This window comes from Salvelinus alpinus, chromosome 18 (assembly GCF_045679555.1).
Source record: "Salvelinus alpinus chromosome 18, SLU_Salpinus.1, whole genome shotgun sequence".
Taxonomy (NCBI): Eukaryota; Metazoa; Chordata; class Actinopteri; order Salmoniformes; family Salmonidae; genus Salvelinus; species Salvelinus alpinus.
The window spans coordinates 34846441-34866440 of record NC_092103.1 but is presented as its reverse complement, the minus strand read 5'-3'; the positions used below and the strand labels follow the sequence as shown (position 1 = coordinate 34866440).

Sequence of the window (20000 nt, the reverse complement as noted above, 5' to 3'; positions counted from 1 at the left end):
GAGAGAGAGTAGAGAGAGAGAAAGAGTAGAGAGAGAAGAGAGAGAGAGTAGAGAGAGAGAAAGAGTAGAGAGAGTAGAGAGAAAGTAGAGAGAGAGAAAGAGTAGAGAGAGAGAGGTGAAAGAGAGAGTAGAGAAAGAGAGAGTAGAGAAAGTAGAGAAAGAGAGAGTAGAGAAAGAAAGAGAGAAGAGAGAGAGTAGATAGAAAGTAGAGAGAGAAAGTAGAGAGAGAAAGTAGAGAGTAGAGAGAGAAAGTAGAGAGAGAAAGTAGAGTAGAGAGAGTAGAGAGAAAGTAGAGAAAGAGAGAAGAGAGATAGAAAGTAGAGAGTAGAGAGAGAAAGTAGAGAGTAAAGAGAGAAAGAGGAGAGAGAAAGAGTAGAGAGAGAGTAAAGAGAGAGAGAGAGTAGAGAGAGAAGAGAGAAAGAGTAGAGAAAGAGAGTAGAGAGTAGAGAAAGAGTAGAGAAAGAGAGATAGAAAGTAGAGAGTAGAGAGAGAAAGTAGAGAGTAAAGAGAGAAAGAGGAGAGAGAAAGAGTAGAGAGAGAGAAAGAGTAGAGAGAGAGTAAAGAAAGAGAGAGAGAGTAGAGAGAGAAAGTAGAGAGAGTCGAGACAAAGTAGAGAGAGAGAGTAGAGAGAGAGTAGAGAGAGAGTAGAGAGAATATAGAGAAAGTAGAGAGAGAGTATAGTAGAGAGAGTAGAGAGTAGAGAGAGAAAGAGTAGAGAAAGAGTCGAGAGAGAAAGAGTAGAGAAAGAGTCGAGAGAGAGAAAGTCGAGAGAGAAAGTCGAGAGAGAGAAAGTAGAGAGAGAGTAGAGAGAGTAGAGAGAGAGCGAAAGAGTAGAGAGAGTCGAGAGAGAAAGTAGAGAGAAGAGAGAGAGAGAGTAGAGAGAGTAGAGATAGAGAGTAGAGAGAAAGGAGAGAGTAGAGAGAAAGAGAGAGTCGAGAGAGAGTAGAGATAGAGAGTAGAGAGAAAGGAGAGAGTAGAGAGAAAGAGAGTCGAGAGAGAGAGTAGAGAGAGTAGAGATAGAGAGTAGAGAGAAAGGAGAGAGTAGAGAGAAAGGAGAGAGTAGAGAGAAAGAGAGAGTCGAGAGAGAGAGAGAGTAGAGAGAAAGGAGAGAGTAGAGAGAAAGAGAGAGTCGAGAGAGAGAGAGAAAGAGAGAGTCGAGAGAGAGAGAGAGAGAAAGAGAGAGTCGAGAGAGAGAGTAGAGAGAAAGGAGAGAGTAGAGAGAAAGAGAGAGTCGAGAGAGAGAGAGAAAGAGAGAGTCGAGAGAGAGAGAAAATAGGAAGAGGGGATAGAGGGAAAATGACAACAGCCATGTTTACCACGAGTGAATTCACTATCCACACAAACATTTTTTAGGAGGATGGGAGCTTCGTTCTCTTTATGTAGTTTTCTGTTGACAATTCTGAAATGAGATGGGACACAGTGATAGAGGGGAGATGACAGTATGAAATTGGTGGAGGGGTTGGCATTCTGAAGGAGATGTTGGGAAACTGCAACGCAGCCTCTGTTTCAATACAACACAACTCCTGAAGAGCTGATAGGTAGGCTTTTGCTCCAGCCCTACACTTGATCACACGATTCAGTTAGTCAAGGTCCTGAGGAGAAGCTGCTTCGTAGAATCAGAAGTGTTAGAACAGGGTTGGAAACAAATCCTGCAGGAGGGTTGATCTCCAGGAGTTGTGTTAACCAATTGCCATCCATAATTTAACTCATTACACTCCAGTTCACTACAGAAGAAGTAAATTGCCTCTGGACTGATCCATTGCCCCTGTGTAGTTTAAATCAGGGTTGGTTGATGTTGACTCACTATAAAGATCGGACTCGTCCAGTATCTCTGATTTGATGATCTCCTCGATGACATCCTCCAAGGTGACCAATCCCAGCACCTCGTAGAAGGGATCCCCCTCCCCCTCGTTGTTCACCTTCTGAACGATGGCCAGGTGAGATTTACCTAGAAGGGTGAACACCAGAGATAGAGTCAAGACCAGAACCCACACACCAAGAAGCAGAAAATACCAAGATTAGTCAGTACTGGGGTCAATCAGACAGTCAGTACTGGGGACAATCAGTCAGTCAGTCGGTACCGGTACCGGTACCGTCAATCAGTCAGTCAGTACTGGGGTCAATCAGTCAGTCAGTACTGGGGTCAGTTAATCAGTCAGTCAGTACTGGGGTCAGTTAATCAGTCAGTCAGTACTGGGGTCAGTTAATCAGTCAGTCAGTCAGTACTGGGGTCAGTCAGTCAGTACTGGGGTCAGTTAATCAGTCAGTCAGTCAGTACTGGGGTCAGTTAATCAGTGAGTCAGTCAGTACTGGGGTCAGTTAATCAGTCAGTCAGTCAGTACTGGGGTCAGTCAGTCAGTACTGGGGTCAGTTAATCAGTCAGTCCTGGGGTCAGTTAATCAGTCAGTCAGTCAGTACTGGGGTCAGTTAATCAGTCAGTCAGTCAGTACTGGGGTCAGTCAGTCAGTACTGGGGTCAGTTAATCAGTCAGTCAGTCAGTACTGGGGTCAGTTAATCAGTCAGTCAGTCAGTACTGGGGTCAGTTAATCAGTCAGTCAGTCAGTCAGTACTGGGGTCAGTTAATCAGTCAGTCAGTACTGGGGTCAGTTAATCAGTCAGTCAGTCAGTACTGGGGTCAGTCAGTCAGGGGGTCAATCAGCTGGAGTCAATGGAGTTGTGGAATATCTGAATATTGAGAGGAGAGACTGTTCCTGGGTCCTGGGGTACTGGGTCCTGGGTGTTGGGGTACTGGGTCCTGGGTGTTGGGGTACTGGTGGTAGTCTACTTATGTGACTCACTATATACAGTACACATAACATCACTCCCCCCCCCCCCGAGTCTGTTCTGATCTCTGGTTCTTCCCCCAGTCCTCCTCTCTTTAAGCTCGAAGTCCATACAAGAAAGGGGGATGGGGATAGAGAGACAGAAGGGGGTAATCCACTCACTCTCCTGGTTTACTATTTCTCCTCTCCCCTCTTATCCGCCTCTCCCCTCTTATCCGCCTCTCTCCCTCTCTCCCTCTTATCCTCCTCTCTCCCTCTTATCCTCCTCTCCCCCTCTTATCCTCCTCTCTCCCTCTTATCCTCCTCTCTCCCTCTTATCCTCCTCTCTCCCTCTTATCCTCCTCTCTCCCTCTTATCCTCCTCTCTCCCTCTTATCCTCCTCTCTCCCTCTTATCCTCCTCTCCCCCTCTTATCCTCCTCTCTCCCTCTTATCCTCCTCTCTCCCTCTTATCCTCCTCTCTCCCTCTTATCCTCCTCTCTCCCTCTTATCCTCCTCTCCCCCTCTTATCCTCCTCTCCCCCTCCTCTCTCCCTCTTATCCTCCTCTCTCCCTCTTATCCTCCTCTCTCCCTCTTATCCTCCTATCCCCCTCTTATCCTCCTCTCCCCCTCTTATCCTCCTCTCCCCCTCTTATCCTCCTCTCCCCCTCTTATCCTCCTCTCCCCCTCTTATCCTCCTCTCCCCCTCTTATCCTCCTCTCCCCCTCTTATCCTCCTCTCCCCCTCTTATCCTCCTCTCCCCCTCTTATCCTCCTCTCCCCCTCTTATCCTCCTCTCCCCCTCTTATCCTCCTCTCTCCCTCTTATCCTCCTCTCTCCCTCTTATCCTCCTCTCCCCCTCTTATCCTCCTCTCTCCCTCTTATCCTCCTATCCCCCTCTTATCCTCCTCTCCCCCTCTTATCCTCCTCTCCCCCTCTTATCCTCCTCTCCCCCTCTTATCCTCCTCTCCCCCTCTTATCCTCCTCTCCCCCTCTTATCCTCCTCTCCCCCTCTTATCCTCCTCTCCCCCTCTTATCCTCCTCTCCCCTCTTATCCTCCTCTCCCCCTCTTATCCTCCTCTCCCCCTCTTATCCTCCTCTCTCCCTCTTATCCTCCTCTCTCCCTCTTATCCTCCTCTCTCCCTTTTATCCTCCTCTCTCCCTCTTATCCTCCTCTCTCCCTCTTATCCTCCTCTCTCCCTCTTATCCTCCTCTCTCCCTCTTATCCTCCTCTCTCCCTCTTATCCTCCTCTCCCCCTCTTATCCTCCTCTCTCCCTCTTATCCTCTCAGGTGTTGGGAACACACTGTTCTGTGTATTTTACAAGCTCTGTCACATGTATAATATTGAGTGTGATATACCCTATTGCATTTTCAGCCTGTAGTTAAAAGGGACAGCGAACACACAGTGGGAATTGATTGGCCGAGTCAGTCAACCTAACACACACACTGTACTGTATACCTTTCCACTGACAACACAGCTGACAGCTCACACAATGCTGTCACCCTCCAGCCAATGAAGAAAAGAGTAGACACCGGTGGGTCAGAAGAGTGAGGTCACACGGTGATTATAGGCACAGCGATGATCTGAATGCGTGGTTGTTAGGCTCAGTCAGTGTCGTCCATCTTTGATCTCTGACTGTCTGTGTGGTGTGAAGATCAGCACTGGCCTGTCACTATCCCTCCACTAGGTCACCATGCTGTCTAACCACAGATACAAGGCTACTTCAACAACTAACCCTTAACCCTCACCCATACCTTGTCCCCAACCTTACTCATGTGTTAATGTTGGGATGGAACAAAAGCCTGCACATCCTGTGGGTCTGCAGGACCAGGTGGGGCACATTGGCAGCAGCAGCTTGCTCTACAGCTGAGACCCCGGCTCCAGACTGACAGTACAGCTGAGACCCCGGCTCCAGACTGACAGTACAGCTGAGACCCCGGCTCCAGACTGACAGTACAGCTGAGACCCCGGCTCCAGACTGACAGTTCAGCTGAGACCCCGGCTCCAGACTGACAGTACAGCTGAGACCCCGGCTCCAGACTGACAGTACAGCTGAGACCCCGGCTCCAGACTGACAGTACAGCTGAGACCCCGGCTCCAGACTGACAGTACAGCTGAGACCCCGGCTCCAGACTGACAGTACAGCTGAGACCCCGGCTCCAGACTGACAGTACAGCTGAGACCCCGGCTCCAGACTGACAGTACAGCTGAGACCCCGGCTCCAGACTGACAGTACAGCTGAGACCCCGGCTCCAGACTGACAGTTCAGCTGAGACCCCGGCTCCAGACTGACAGTACAGCTGAGACCCCGGCTCCAGACTGACAGTACAGCTGAGACCCCGGCTCCAGACTGACAGTTCAGCTGAGACCCCGGCTCCAGACTGACAGTACAGCTGAGACCCCGGCTCCAGACTGACAGTTCAGCTGAGACCCCGGCTCCAGACTGACAGTACAGCTGAGACCCCGGCTCCAGACTGACAGTTCAGCTGAGACCCCGGCTCCAGACTGACAGTACAGCTGAGACCCCGGCTCCAGACTGACAGTTCAGCTGAGACCCCGGCTCCAGACTGACAGTACAGCTTAGACCCCGGCTCCAGACTGACAGTACAGCTGAGACCCCAGTTCCAGACTGACAGTACAGCTGAGACCCCAGCTCCAGACTGACAGTACAGCTGAGACCCCAGCTCCAGACTGACAGTTCAGCTGAGACCCCAGCTCCAGACTGACAGTACAGCTGAGACCCCAGCTCCAGACTGACAGTACAGCTGAGACCCCAGCTCCAGACTGACAGTTCCGCTGAGACCCCAGCTCCAGACTGACAGTACAGCTGAGACCCCAGCTCCAGACTGACAGTACAGCTGAGACCCCAGCTCCAGACTGACAGTACAGCTGAGACCCCAGCTCCAGACTGACAGTACAGCTGAGACCCCAGCTCCAGACTGACAGTACAGCTGAGACCCCAGCTCCAGACTGACAGTACAGCTGAGACCCCAGCTCCAGACTGACAGTACAGCTGAGACCCCAGCTCCAGACTGACAGTACAGCTGAGACCCCAGCTCCAGACTGACAGTACAGCTGAGACCCCAGCTCCAGACTGACAGTACAGCTGAGACCCCAGCTCCAGACTGACAGTACAGCTGAGACCCCAGCTCCAGACTGACAGTACAGCTGAGACCCCAGCTCCAGACTGACAGTACAGCTGAGACCCCAGCTCCAGACTGAGAGTACAGCTGAGACCCCAGCTCCAGACTGAGAGTACAGCTGAGACCCCAGCTCCAGACTGACAGTACAGCTGAGACCCCAGCTCCAGACTGACAGTTCAGCTGAGACCCCAGCTCCAAACTGACAGTACAGCTGAGACCCCAGCTCCAGACTGACAGTTCAGCTGTTCCCAACTGATCCATTAAACCCACTGGTCACCCAGAGAGTGGGTGACCCTCTTCACAATAAGGCCTAGGCTATATATATATATATATATATATATATATATATATATATATATATATATATATATATATATATATATAAACAGTTATGACAGCTGGTGACATCTGTCATTCTTCACACACTCACGATGATACAAACTGTAGTTTGGGTCAGCTAACTGGCTAGGCATATAGTTAGCCACCTAGGTTGTGTTATGAGCATGCAACATCAAATGACTTGATGTTGATAACATGCGTTACAACTTTTGAGTGAAGGGTTACAACAGCCTAGCTAGCCTAGGCCCTGGAAGCCCTAAGACTGAGAGACGATAGCAGCCCTAAGACTGAGAGACGATAGCAGCCCTAAGCCTGAGAGACGATAGCAGCCCTAAGCCTGAGAGACGATAGCATCCCTAAGCCTGAGAGACGATAGCATCCCTAAGCCTGAGAGACGATAGCATCCCTAAGCCTGAGAGACGATAGCATCCCTAAGCCTGAGAGACGATAGCAGCCCTAAGCCTGAGAGACGATAGCAGCCCTAAGCCTGAGAGACGATAGCAGCCCTAAGCCTGAGAGACGATAACAACCCTAAGCCTGAGAGACGATAGCAGCCCTAAGCCTGAGAGACGATAGCAGCCCTAAGCCTGAGAGACGATAGCAGCCCTAAGCCTGAGAGACGATAGCAGCCCTAAGCCTGAGAGACGATAGCAACCCTAAGCCTGAGAGACGATAGCAGCCCTAAGCCTGAGAGACGATAGCAACCCTAAGCCTGAGAGACGATAGCAGCCCTAAGCCTGAGAGACGATAGCAGCCCTAAGCCTGAGAGACGATAGCAGCCCTAAGCCTGAGAGACGATAGCAGCCCTAAGCCTGAGAGACGATAGCAGCCCTAAGCCTGAGAGACGATAGCAGCCCTAAGCCTGAGAGACGATAGCAGCCCTAAACCTGAGAGACGATAGCAGCCCTAAGCCTGAGAGACGATAGCAGCCCTAAGCCTGAGAGACGATAGCAGCCCTAAGCCTGAGAGACGATAGCAGCCCTAAGCCTGAGAGACGATAGCAGCCCTAAGCCTGAGAGACGATAGCAGCCCTAAGCCTGAGAGACGATAGCAGCCCTAAGCCTGAGAGACGATAGCAGCCCTAAGCCTGAGAGACGATAGCAGCCCTAAGCCTGAGAGACGATAGCAGCCCTAAGCCTGAGAGACGATAGCAGCCCTAAGCCTGAGAGACGATAGCAGCCCTAAGCCTGAGAGACGATAGCATCCCTAAGCCTGAGAGACGATAGCATCCCTAAGCCTGAGAGACGATAGCAGCCCTAAGCCTGAGAGACGATAGCAGCCCTAAGCCTGAGAGACGATAGCAGCCCTAAGCCTGAGAGACGATAGCAGCCCTAAGCCTGAGAGACGATAGCAGCCCTAAGCCTGAGAGACGATATCAGCCCTAAGCCTGAGAGACGATAGCAGCCCTAAGCCTGAGAGACGATAGCAGCCCTAAGCCTGAGAGACGATAGCAGCCCTAAGCCTGAGAGACGATAGCAGCCCTAAGCCTGAGAGACGATAGCAGCCCTAAGCCTGAGAGACGATAGCAGCCCTAGCCCAATGCTCTAGCCCGTGTGGCCCTACTATCCTAAATGACAACAGAACTGAAATGACAACAGAATGGACCAATAACTAATTATGGAAAAGTTCCTGGAGAGTTATAGGTACAGACTTCTGTTCCAGGCCAGCACTAACACAGCTGATTCAACTAATCAACCAGGTGTGAATAGTGCAGGTCTAGAACAAAAACCTATTCCCTGTAGCTATCCAGAGACAGAGTTGATGACCCCTAGATTGTGATGTGTCACACTTGTTCCCTGCCATGACAACTGGGTTGAGATATTCCACTCATCGATACACACATCAATACAGCCAGGGGCACATCTGTCTCTGTGTGTGAGTGTGAGTGTGTGTGTGTGTGTATTGATTATGGGGAGTGACGGATGCATTATAAATACTTTTCCATACATCAACCATGTATGTAAATATGGTGATGTATGACACATGCTTCCCCCGTCCCTCCAGATATACACACCTTTCTTGAACTCCTCTAGCATGGAGTCCAGCCTTGTGTCGTGGAACACAAAGTGGACCGGGTGGTTGTAGAACTTGGTGATGGTCTTCAGGGTGGTGCAGTCGTCAGGGTCCACGAACGCCAGGTCCTTCACATACAGGATGTCCACGATGTTGGAGCGCTCGTCATCGAACACGGGGATACGTGTGTAGCCGCTCTCCATGATCTCTGACATGGTGTTGAAGTCGAGGACCGCGTCGTTCTGGATCATGAAGCAGTGGGCCAGAGGTGTCATCACGCTCTCCACCGTCTTATTCCGGAGTTCCAGAGCTCCTTGGATCATGTTGAGCTCCTCTTTGACCAGGTCGTTGTACGGTTCCGTCACCCTGAGCATCTCCACCAGCTTCTCGCGGTTATACACAGTGCCGATCTCCTGGCCTAGGAGCACGTCTAGGAGCTTGCTGACGGGGAAGGAAAGGGGGAAGGTGAGCAACATGAAGAACTTGGTCACCTGGATGGTGTTGGCGCCCACCGCCAGCCCGTGGCGAGAACACAGCGCCTGGGGGACTATCTCACCGAAAATCACAATACCCACTGTGGAGGCGACCACAGCGCCCAGCCCAGAGCCTATCAGGTCATCCAGGAGGATGGTGAGTGTGGTATTGACCAAGACGTTGCCTAGCAACAGAGAACAGAGAAGGTAGTTCCCCTTGCTGCGGATGGGCTCAATTTTGCGGGCGTATTTCTTCTCCTTCTCTGAGCCACAGCTCTGGACTATACGGAGCTCCATGGGGTCCAGAGCCATGAGCCCCAGGTTCAGCCCGCTGAACATGCCAGACAGCACCAACAGACAGCAGATGAGGATGATCTGGAACCACAGGGGGAGGAGAGTTTTTTCCCCCTCCACCACCCGCAGTCTCCCGTCGCTATCTCCGAGCAGAGCCCACCTACCATCAGCCAAACTCCTGATGCACAGCCCGTACTCCTTGTGCGGCTCGCTCTTACGAAGCGGCTTAATGTTTATTTTGAGTACCCCCGTGGTCCCCCGACTACTGATGTTCATGTAGTTTGCGATGCTGAAGTCTTTTGTGAAATCAACACAAGTGCTGTTAGGTGTGTCGTCAATAATGTTATTGTTTCCCCCATCCTCGCTCCCATCCCCTCGTTCTGTGAAGCGGATCTGAGCCCAGGTGCCCGAGTTGAGCTGCACACCGTAGAACCGGAGCTGCACTGTGCTCTCCTCCGTTAATTGGATGACCCCATCGTCAGTGGTCGAGGCCGGTTTGTCGCTCCTCTCCAGCCGCATACCGAGCACCTGGCTCCCGCTGCTGCGGACACTTGAAGTGGCTGTTATGGTGCGTCCCCCCACCGCACTCCAAAGGAAAACGATTAGAGTCAGAATGTAGCCTTGCTGCCCGCTCCATTCTGTCGCCATGTTTGTTTGACTATACTGGCGACCTGGGTGCTGACGTCACTACTCATCTCCCTCCAGCCCCGCTCCTATTACCATAATAACCCTAAAGCACCGCCTATCGGGCACGGCAGGTATAGCCATACACGTGTGTAACATACTGTTGGGGTTCAGCACAGGAGGTTGGTGGCACCTTCATTGGGGAGGACGGGCTCGTGGTAATGGCTGGAGTGGAATTGGTGGGATAGTATCAAAAACATTAAACACATGGTTTCCATGTGTTTGATGTTATTCCATTGACTCCGTTCCAGCCATTATTATGAACCATCCTCCCTAACCCTTGACTTCCACATTTTGTTGTGTTACAGCCTGAATTGAAAATGGATTAAATAGATTTTTCTCTCACACCCATCTACACACAAAGTGAAAACATGTTTTTATAATTTTTATCAAATCTATTGAAAATGACATACAGAAATATCACATTTACATAAGTATTCACACCCCTGAGTCACACCTTTGGCAGCGATTACAGCTGTGAGTCTTTCTGGGTAAGTCTTTTGCACTTCTGGATTGTGCAATATCTGCACATTATTCTTTTTTAATTCTTCAAGCTCTGAAGTTGGTTGTTGATCATTGCTAGACATCCAAGTCAAGCTGTAACCAGGAACATTCAATGTCGTCTTGGTATGCAACTCCAGTGTATATTTGGCCTTGTGTTTTAGGTTATTGTCTTGCTGAAAGGAGAATTTGTCTTCTAGTGTCTGTTGGAAAACAGACTGAACCAGATTTTCCTCTAGGACTTACTTTGCCTGTGCTTAGTTCTACTCCGTTGCTTTTTACCCCCCAAAAATCCCTAGTCCTTGCCAATGACAAGCATACCCATAACCTGATGCAATCACCACCATGCTTGAAAATATGAAGACTGGTACTCAGTGATGTGTGTGTTGGATTTGCCCCAAACATAAAGCTTTGTATTCAGGACATAAAGTTAATTTCTTTGTCATTATTTAAAATTTTTACTTTATTGCCAAAAGGATGCATGTTTTGGAATATTTTTATTCTGTACAGGCTTCTTTCTTTTCACTCTGTCATTTAAGTTAGTAATGTGGAGTAAATACAATATTGTTGATCCATCCTCCGTTTTCTCCTATCACAGCCATTAAAGTCTATAACTGTTTTAAAGTCACCATTGGCCTCATGGTGAAATCCCTCTCCGGCAACTGAGTTAGGAAGTACCCTTCTATCTTTCTATTTACTGGGTTTATTGATACACCAGCCATAGTGTAATGAATAACTTGCTCAAAATAATGTTCAATATCAATTTTTTTTACCCATTTACCAATCAGCGCCCTTCTTTGTGAGGCATTGGAAAAACCTCCCTGAGACATTGCAGCTATTCATTTTTTATTAATTTGAAGAAAAAAAAATATAAAAAAACATAATTCCACTTTGACATTGGTTTGGTTGAGTGGTCTTCAACCCTGAATCCAATCTAAAAAACAACAACTTTTAGACAGGGTCTTTTGGTAAAGGGTATTATGTGTAGGCTAGTGTCACTAAATCTCAATTTAAAAGACCCTTTACCAAAAGACCCTGTCTAAAAGTTGTTGTTTTTTAGATTGGATTCAGGGTTGAAGACCACTCAACCAAACCAAAGATGTGCATGATGTGGTAACGTCTGTGCTCAGTGGCAAAGCAGATGGATAGTCGATGGTCATTCGTGTCACTGAGACAGTTGCAGTCAGTGTTACTGATGCAACTCACCGCCGGCGGTCACTGGTAGATGTGACTATGAGCTGATAGTCTCTCAATCTCTTAAGGGATGGATGGGTCAAAAACAAAGGGTGGACAACAAATCATAAAACGTGTTAAAGTCTATGCTCCACGTGCATTTTTAAACAGACTAAAATATGAATAATAAAACAATTTAGGATAAAAGGCTAGCGTAATGATTGAAATAATCTAATCTCTTATAAAAAATAAACCTATGCTTTAGGCTATTCAATTTGTGCGTACCAGTTTTAAATATGTCACCGTGTAGTAGCCTAGTGAGGTAGATGTGACTTAATTCTCTGCTGATCTATGATTTTTTTTTAAAAATCCTATGACTTTTCCGTGACCTAGACCTACGTAACAATAACACGATACTGTAGAAATCACGGTTGTGTTTTATCCAATGATAGTAGTTTTTATGCGATCTTATATTGCCATCTAGTGGACAAAAACGGAATATCCCTGATTGGGCAGCGCTTTTAAAATAGCGCCGTCAAATAACATTTATTCTTCAAAAAAATAATCATGGTACAAGAACATTTAAAATGTCATGATACTACAAAATTGGAATATTATGAATATAATTCTGATCAATAAACATCTTAAACATTTTCAGGATTCAACTTTCATTTTGAAAATAAATATTTTACGATCATGAGATATCCTTTCTAGAATGACTGATCTATTAAAACCACCCATTGACAATGAGTGCATCTTAACATTGTGTAAGAATCCTCTCTTTGGGTTGCTATAATAATAAAACAACCAATAAAGATATGTATCTATCGGCTGTCAATTAATACAATTGTTAATGAAACTGTTCATAAGAAGCATCGTTAGTGAAAACACGAAACTATATTCATTGCTCCACTTCATAATCATTCCTTCATCTTCCACATGCACCGTTTGTCTTTTTACATTGAACTAATGTAGCCGATATAACAAAGTGTCTTTTCTGTGCTGAAAACTGTCACTATTCCATTCACACAATACTATAAAACAAAAACGTATAGTTCTAACTCAAACCCAACGTGACTCGTGTACAAAATGCTTGTACAGATCCTTTTTTCTAGAAAAGCATTGGAAAATGTCCTGTCATAATAGCTAATCTCATAACTGAGAACAGAGGTGTTTAAACTGCACTGTATACTCTACATTGCTATCTTCACTACCCCAGATCTCATATTCGTGTGTTTGTGTGTGGGCATGTGTGTGGCCCCTCTCTCCTGGGGCTCTGTGTCTGTCTGTCAGTACGTGTGTGTGTGTGTTACTCCAGCCGCCCATCCCCTCTGATACTCCTAGGGCTCTGTGTCTGTCTGTCTGTCAGTGTGTGTGTGTGTGTGTTGTGTGTGTGTGTGTGTTACTCCAGCCGCCCATCCCCTCTGATACTCCTAGGGCTCTGTGTCTGTCTGTCAGTGTGTGTTGTGTGTGTGTGTGTGTTACTCCAGCCGTCCATCCCCTCTGATACTCCTAGGGCTCTGTGTCTGTCTGTCAGTGTGTGTTGTGTGTGTTACTCCAGCCGTCCATCCCCTCTGATACTCCTAGGGCTCTGTGTCTGTCTGTCAGTGTGTGTTGTGTGTGTGTTACTCCAGCCGTCCATCCCCTCTGATACTCCTAGGGCTCTGTGTCTGTCTGTCAGTGTGTGTTGTGTGTGTGTGTGTGTTACTCCAGCCGTCCATCCCCTCTGATACTCCTAGGGCTCTGTGTCTGTCTGTCAGTGTGTGTTGTGTGTGTGTGTGTTACTCCAGCCGTCCATCCCCTCTGATACTCCTAGGGCTCTGTGTCTGTCTGTCAGTGTGTGTGTGTGTGTGTGTTGTGTGTGTGTGTGTGTTACTCCAGCCGTCCATCCCCTCTGATACTCCTAGGGCTCTGTGTCTGTCTGTCAGTACGTGTGTGTGTGTGTTGTGTGTGTGTGTTACTCCAGCCGCCCATCCCCTCTGATACTCCTAGGGCTCTGTGTCTGTCTGTCTGTCAGTGTGTGTGTGTTGTGTGTGTGTGTTACTCCAGCCGTCCATCCCCTCTGATACTCCTAGGGCTCTGTGTCTGTCCGTCTGGCAGTAGAACATTGACAGTGTAGCTGATCTTCTTCGACTGCAGAACGCTGTAGGTGTTGTCAAAACGCAGCACATCTACACACAGGACACAATACAGAATTACTACTGTGTATCTGTCTAGCTGTATGTGTGTATATGTCTGGCTGTATGTTTGTATATGTCTAGCTATATGTTTGTATATGTCTGGCTGTATGTGTGTATCTGTCTGGCTGTATGTGTGTATCTGTCTGGCTGTATGTGTGTATCTGTCTAGCTGTATGTGTGTATCTGTCTAGCTGTATGTGTGTATCTGTCTGGCTGTATGTGTGTGTGTATATGTCTGGCTGTATGTGTGTATATGTCTGCTGTATGTGTGTATATGTCTGTATCTGTCTGGCTGTATGTGTGTATCTGTCTAGCTGTATGTGTGTATCTGTCTAGCTGTATGTGTGTATCTGTCTAGCTGTATGTGTGTATATGTCTGGCTGTATGTGTGTATATGTCTGGCTGTATGTGTGTATATGTCTGGCTGTATGTGTGTATCTGTCTAGCTGTATGTGTGTATATCTGTATCTGTGTATCTGTTAGTGTGAGTGTCTATTTGTATGTGCATGTGTATACAGTGCATTCAGGAAAGTATTCAGACCCCTACACTTTTCCCACATTTTATTGCCTTACAGCCTTATCCTAAAATGTATTAAATCGTTTTCCCCCCTCATCAATCTACACCCCATAATGACAATGCAAAAACATTTTTTTATATAACTGAAATATCACATTTACATTAGTATTCAGACCCTTACTCAGTACTTTGTTGAAGCACCTTTGGCAGTGATTACAGCCTTGAGTCTTCTTGGGTATGATGCGACAAGCTTGGCACACCTGTATTTGGGGAATTTCACCCATTCTTCTCTGCAGATCCTCTCAAGCTCTGTCAGGTTGGACGGGGAGCATCGCTGCACAGCTATTTTCAGGTCTCTCCAGAGATGTTTGATCGGGTTCAAGTCCGGGCTCTGGCTGGGCCACTCAAGGACATTCAGAGACTTGTCCCGAAGCCACTCCTGCGTTGTCTTGGCTGTGTGCTTTTGGTCGTTGTCCTGTTGGAAGGTGAACCTTCGCCCAGTCTGAGGTCCTGAGTGCTCTGAAGCAGGTTTTCATCAAGGATCTCTCTGTACTTTGGTCCGTTAATCTTTCTCTCGATTAACGGAGTGGCAGTCCCTGCCACTGAAAAACATCCCCACAGCATGATTCCGCCCCACCATGCTTTACCATAGGGATGGTATTGGCCAGGTGATGAGGGGTGCCTGGTTTTCTCCAGATGTGGCGCTTGGAATTCAATCTTGGTTTCATCAGACCAGAGAATATTGTTTCTCATAGTCCGAAAGTTCTTTCGGTGCCTTTTGGCAAACTCCAAGCGGGCTGTCATGTGCCTTTTACTGAGGATTGGCTTCCGTCTGGCCACTCTACCATAAAGGCCTGATTGGTGGAGTGCGGCAGAGATGAATTCCTTCTGGAAGGTTCTCCCATCTCCACAGAGGAACGTTGGAGCTCTGTCAGTGAAAATCGGGTTCTTGGTCACCTCCCTGACCAAGGCCATTCTTCCCCGATTGCTCAGTTTGGCTGTGCGGATAGCTCTAGAAATTGTGGTCTTGGTGGCTTTAAACTTCTTCCATTTAAGAATGATGGAGGCCACTGTGTTCTTGGGGACCTCCATACGGCAAAAAAAATGCTGTACCCTTCCCCAGATCTGTGCCTCGACACAATCCTGTCTCGGAGCTCAACGGACAATTACTTCGACCTCATGGCTTGGTTTTTGCTCTGACATGCACTCTCAACTGTGGGACCTTATATAGACAGGTGTGTGCCTTTACAAATCATGTCCAATCAATTGATTTTACCACAGGTGGACTCTCAAGGATGATCACAGGTGGACTCAAGGATGATCAATGGAAACAGGATGCACCAGAGCTCAATTTCAAGTCTAATAGCAAAGGGTCTGAATACTTATTTAAATTAGGTATTTCTGTTTTTTATTTTTTATAAATTAGCAAAAATGTCTAAAAACTTGTTTTTGCTTTGTCATTATGTGGTATTGTGTGCAGATTGATGAGGATTTTTATTTATTTAATCAATTTTAGTATTTGGCTGTAACGTAACAAAATGTAGAGAAAAAAAGGGAACATCTTTGTGTGTATGTGTTCATCTATGTGTGTGTGTATCTGTATCTGTGTGTGTCTCTACCAATGTGTGTGTGTGTACCACAGGAGGTTGGTGGCACCTTAATTGGGGAGGATGGAGTCGTGGTAATGGCTTGAGCGGAATGAGTAGGATAGTATCAAATACATCAAACACATAGTATGATGCCATTCCATTCGCTCTGTTCCAGCCATTATTATGAGCCGTCCTTCGCTCAGCAGCCTCAGCACTGTGTACTCACAAGTTCCAGGCTCGGGGCAGGTGAGTGAGCGGTCCTCTGGGACCATGTGTGAGTTGTAGCGTTCACTAGGCACCACCTGCAGCATATCCCCCACCTTCTGAGCCCCACCCCCCTCCTGGGTCCGCATGAACACCCCAAAGCCTATGTCTGCCCCATCACTGGCAAACTGCCACCTAGAGAGGAGAGGGTGGAGGAGGAGATGGAGGGAGAAGGGGGAGGAGGAGGAGGAGAGGGGAATGGAGGGAGGTGGGGAGATAGAGGGAAGGAGGAGAGGGAGAGGGGAATGGAGGGAGGTGGGGAGATAGAGGGAAGGAGGAGAGGGAGAGGGGAATGGAGGGAGGTGGGGAGATAGAGGGAAGGAGGAGAGGGAGAGGGGAATGGAGGGAGGTGGGGAGATAGAGGGAAGGAGGAGAGGGAGAGGGGAATGGAGGGTGGTGGGGAGATAGAGGGGAATGGAGGGAGGTGGGGAGATAGAGGGAAGGAGGAGACGGAGAGGGGAATGGAGGGAGGTGGGGAGATAGAGGGAAGGAGGAGAGGGAGAGGGGAATGGAGGGAGGTGGGGAGATAGAGGGAAGGAGGAGAGGGAGAGGGGAATGGAGGGTGGTGGGGAGATAGAGGGAAGGAGGAGAGGGGAATGGAGGGAGGTGGGGAGATAGAGGGAAGGAGGAGAGGGAGAGGGGAATGGAGGGTGGTGGGGAGATAGAGGGAAGGAGGAGACGGAGAGGGGAATGGAGGGAGGTGGGGAGATAGAGGGAAGGAGGAGACGGAGAGGGGAATGGAGGGAGGTGGGGAGATAGAGGGAAGGAGGAGAGGGAGAGGGGAATGGAGGGAGGTGGGGAGATAGAGGGAAGGAGGAGAGGGAGAGGGGAATGGAGGGAGGTGGGGAGATAGAGGGAAGGAGGAGAGGGGAATGGAGGGAGGTGGGGAGATAGAGGGAAGGAGGAGAGGGGAATGGAGGGAGGTGGGGAGATATAGGGAAGGAGGAGAGGGAGAGGGGAATGGAAGGAGGTGGGGAGATAGAGGGAAGGAGGAGAGGGAGAGGAGGGAGGTGGGGAGATAGAGGGAAGGAGGAGAGGGAGATGGACGAGAAGAGAGGAGGGGAGGTGTTACTCCACGTGACATCTTTACCAGGGCTGCATCTCAATAGTGTAAAGTGGCTTCCTCTCCTTCATCTGCACTGATCTGAAATCACCCCTGGGTAGGAGAAATCAATATGGAAGACACCCATGTCAGTTTGGGGTCAGGGTTTAACTCTAGTGTGTTCGGTCAGACTTAAAGCTGGAATCCTTAATTGTGAAACTGTCACGTCCGTTTGGGATATTACAACAACAAAGAAGTTTCTGCAAACAACCAACACTGTTGTTTTCCCTCAGGCATCATTGCATGAGAGATAGAACACAATAAGTACTGCAGATTTTTTGTTTGTTTCAGCAACAAAAACAACAAAGGCGCTGGGGGCGATCAGTAACACTGTTTCACCTTATGCGGATTTCAGCTTTAAGGTCAAAGATTACACAGGTTTGGGAAGTAAGGTAAGGGTTAGAGGTCAGTTGTCAGGGTTAAAGGTTGGTTACCTGAGGATGCTGCTGGGGGTGGTGATGTCATACTCCAGTGTGAAGGCGGAGCCTCGGCTGATGGTCACACTGTTGTCGTACTGGACCTTGACCATATTGTCCTGAACATAGTACGACCTGGGCACCGTACCGCCGTGGTTTATCTACCACCACAACACACACATCAATTCATGCACAAACACACACACACAAACATCTCTCTCTCTCTCTCTTAATTCAATAGAAATGTTTACATTCACGCTGTATCACAACCGGCCGTAATTGGGAGTCCCATAGGGCGACGCACAATTGGCCCAGCGTCGTCCGGGTTTGGCCGGTGTAGGCCGTCATTGTAAATAAGAATTTGTTCTTAACTGACTTGCCTAGTTAAATAAAGGTTAAATAAAACAAAACATTAGCAAAGCAAGTGAAATAGATACTAAACAAAAGTGAAACAAACAATAAAAAATTAACAGTAAACATTACAAAGGAATAGAGACATGTCAGATGTCATATTATGTCTATATATAGTGTTATAACGATGTGTAAAGGGAGAATAAATAAACATTAATATGGGTTGTATTGACAATGGTGTTTGTTCTTCAATGGCTGCCCTTTTCTTGTGGCAACAGGTCACACATCTTGCTGCTGTGATGCACACTGAAGTATTTCACCCAGTAGATATGGGAGTTTATCAAAATTGGATTTGTTTTTCGAATTCTTTGTGGGTCTGTGTAATCCGAGGGAAATGTGTGTCTCTACTATGGACATATATTTGGCAGGAGGTTAGGACATGCAGCTCAGTTTCCATCTCATCTTGTGGGCAGTGTGCACATAGCCTGTCTTCTCTTGAGAGCCAGGTCTGCCTATGGCGGCTTCTCTCAATAGCAAGGCTATAGCAAGAGTCTGTGGTCACTAAAGATCCCATGGCACTTATTGTAAGAGTAGGGGTGTTAACCCCGGTGTCCTGGCTAAATTCCCAATCTGACCATCAAGGTCACCTAATCATCCCCAGCTTCCAATTGGCTCATTCATCCCCCTTCCTCTCCCCTGTAACTATTCCCCAGGTTGTTGCTGTAAATGAGAATGTGTTCTCAGTCAACTTACCTGGTAAAATAATGGTTTAAAAAAACAACAACAAAAAACAGTTATTGCTTTCCTTAAGTTTGGGTCAGTCACAGTGGTCAGGTATTCTGCCACTGATTACTCTCTGTTTAGGGCCAAATAACATTCTAGTTTGCTCTGTTTTTTGGTAAATTCTTTCCAATGTGTCAAGTAATTATCTTTTTGTTTTCTCGTGATTTGGTTGGGTCTAATTGTGTTGCTGTCCTGGGTCTCTGTGGGGTGTGTTTGTGAACAGAGCCCCAGGACCAGCTTGCTTAGGGGACTCTTCTCCAGGTTAATTTCTCTGTAGGTGATGGCTTTGTTATGGAAGGTTTGGGACTCGCTTCCTTTTAGGTGTTTGTAGAATTGAAAAGCAATTTTCTGGTATCAGTCTAGTTCTGCTCTGCTAGTATTATTTGGTATTTTACGTTGTACAAGGAGGATATTTTTTATCAAAATTCTGCATGCAGTCTCAATTTTGTGTTTGTCCCATTTTGTGAATTCTTGGATGGTGAGCGGACCCCAGACCTCACAACCATAAAGGGCAATGGGTTCTTTAACTGATTCTAGTATTTTTAGCCAGATCCTAATTGGGATGTTGAATTTGATGTTCCTTTTGATGGCGTAGAAGTCCATTCTTGTCTTGTCTCAGATCGTTCACAGCTTTGTGGAAGTTACCTCGCTCCGTCCCTCCCTCTCTCTCACCATGGTGCGACAGCGAGGGTCACCATCAGGGTCAGTAAGGGTTCCTCCGTACGCCACCGGGAGTTGCTCCGGGTCAATGTGCTTAAGTAACACCTCCTGCCAGTTAGCTAGAGATGGAGAGAGGGGGAAAAGAGAGGGGGAGAGAGCGAGAGAGAAAGACAGGGGAGGTTCAAAAGTTTGTTACAGCTGTACACTTGGCCCACCACCACCTGATGTGAGATTGCCCCCTAATGGCGAGAAGTGACATCTCAAAACGATACAGACCAGGGCTCTCCAACCCTGTTCCTGGACAACTACCCTCCTGTAGGTTTTTGCTCCAACTGTTGTTACTACCTGTTGTAACTAACCTGATTCAGCTTATCAACCAATTAGATTAGGGTTGGAGTAAAAACCTACAGGACGGAAGCTCTCCAGGAACAGGATAGGAGAGCCTATAGGAACACAGTACTCACATCCCAGAATGATGATCTTATGACGTGTCTCTTCACTCAGGAATTGTTTGACCAAGTTGTAGGCCATCGGGAATAGCTTAGGAGCTGCAGGGAGAGAGAGACACTATAAATACACACAAGGACGCACGCACAACACAGACACAGGAGGCTGCTGAGGGGAGGATGGCTCATAATAATTCTGCTCCAGCCATTACCACAAGCCCGTCCTCCCCAATTAAGGTGCCACCACCCTCCTGTGACTCACATTTTATTGTATTTTATAGATATTGTAAGACATAGATTGTAAGACATAG

General features: G+C 47.8%; 2 protein-coding genes across 5 annotated transcripts in view; both read right to left on the bottom strand.

Annotated features, from left to right (window-relative positions):
- LOC139544236 (metal transporter CNNM4) overlaps positions 1 to 11752 on the bottom strand; it is a 35303-nt gene extending 23551 nt beyond the window's left edge. For both annotated transcript variants that reach the window (XM_071351140.1, XM_071351141.1), the window contains exons 1-2: positions 8258 to 11752; positions 1805 to 1948 (exon numbers count right to left, since the gene is read on the bottom strand). In XM_071351140.1, the coding sequence (XP_071207241.1) occupies positions 1805 to 1948; positions 8258 to 9671 (1558 nt within the window). In that variant the 5' untranslated portion in view covers positions 9672 to 11752. The remainder of the gene's footprint in view (positions 1 to 1804; positions 1949 to 8257) is intronic.
- Positions 11753 to 11882: 130 nt separating this feature from the next.
- The window catches only part of sec14l7 (SEC14-like lipid binding 7), a 36572-nt gene continuing 28454 nt past the window's right edge, over positions 11883 to 20000 (bottom strand). For 2 of the 3 annotated variants that reach the window (XM_071351142.1, XM_071351145.1), the window contains 5 exons: positions 19708 to 19791; positions 19229 to 19362; positions 17468 to 17610; positions 15894 to 16066; positions 11883 to 13552 (listed from right to left, as the gene is read on the bottom strand). In XM_071351142.1, coding sequence (XP_071207243.1) covers positions 13422 to 13552; positions 15894 to 16066; positions 17468 to 17610; positions 19229 to 19362; positions 19708 to 19791 — 665 coding nt within the window. In that variant the 3' untranslated portion in view covers positions 11883 to 13421. The remainder of the gene's footprint in view (positions 13553 to 15893; positions 16067 to 17467; positions 17611 to 19228; positions 19363 to 19707; positions 19792 to 20000) is intronic. The other variant, XM_071351144.1, reaches the window with a different exon arrangement.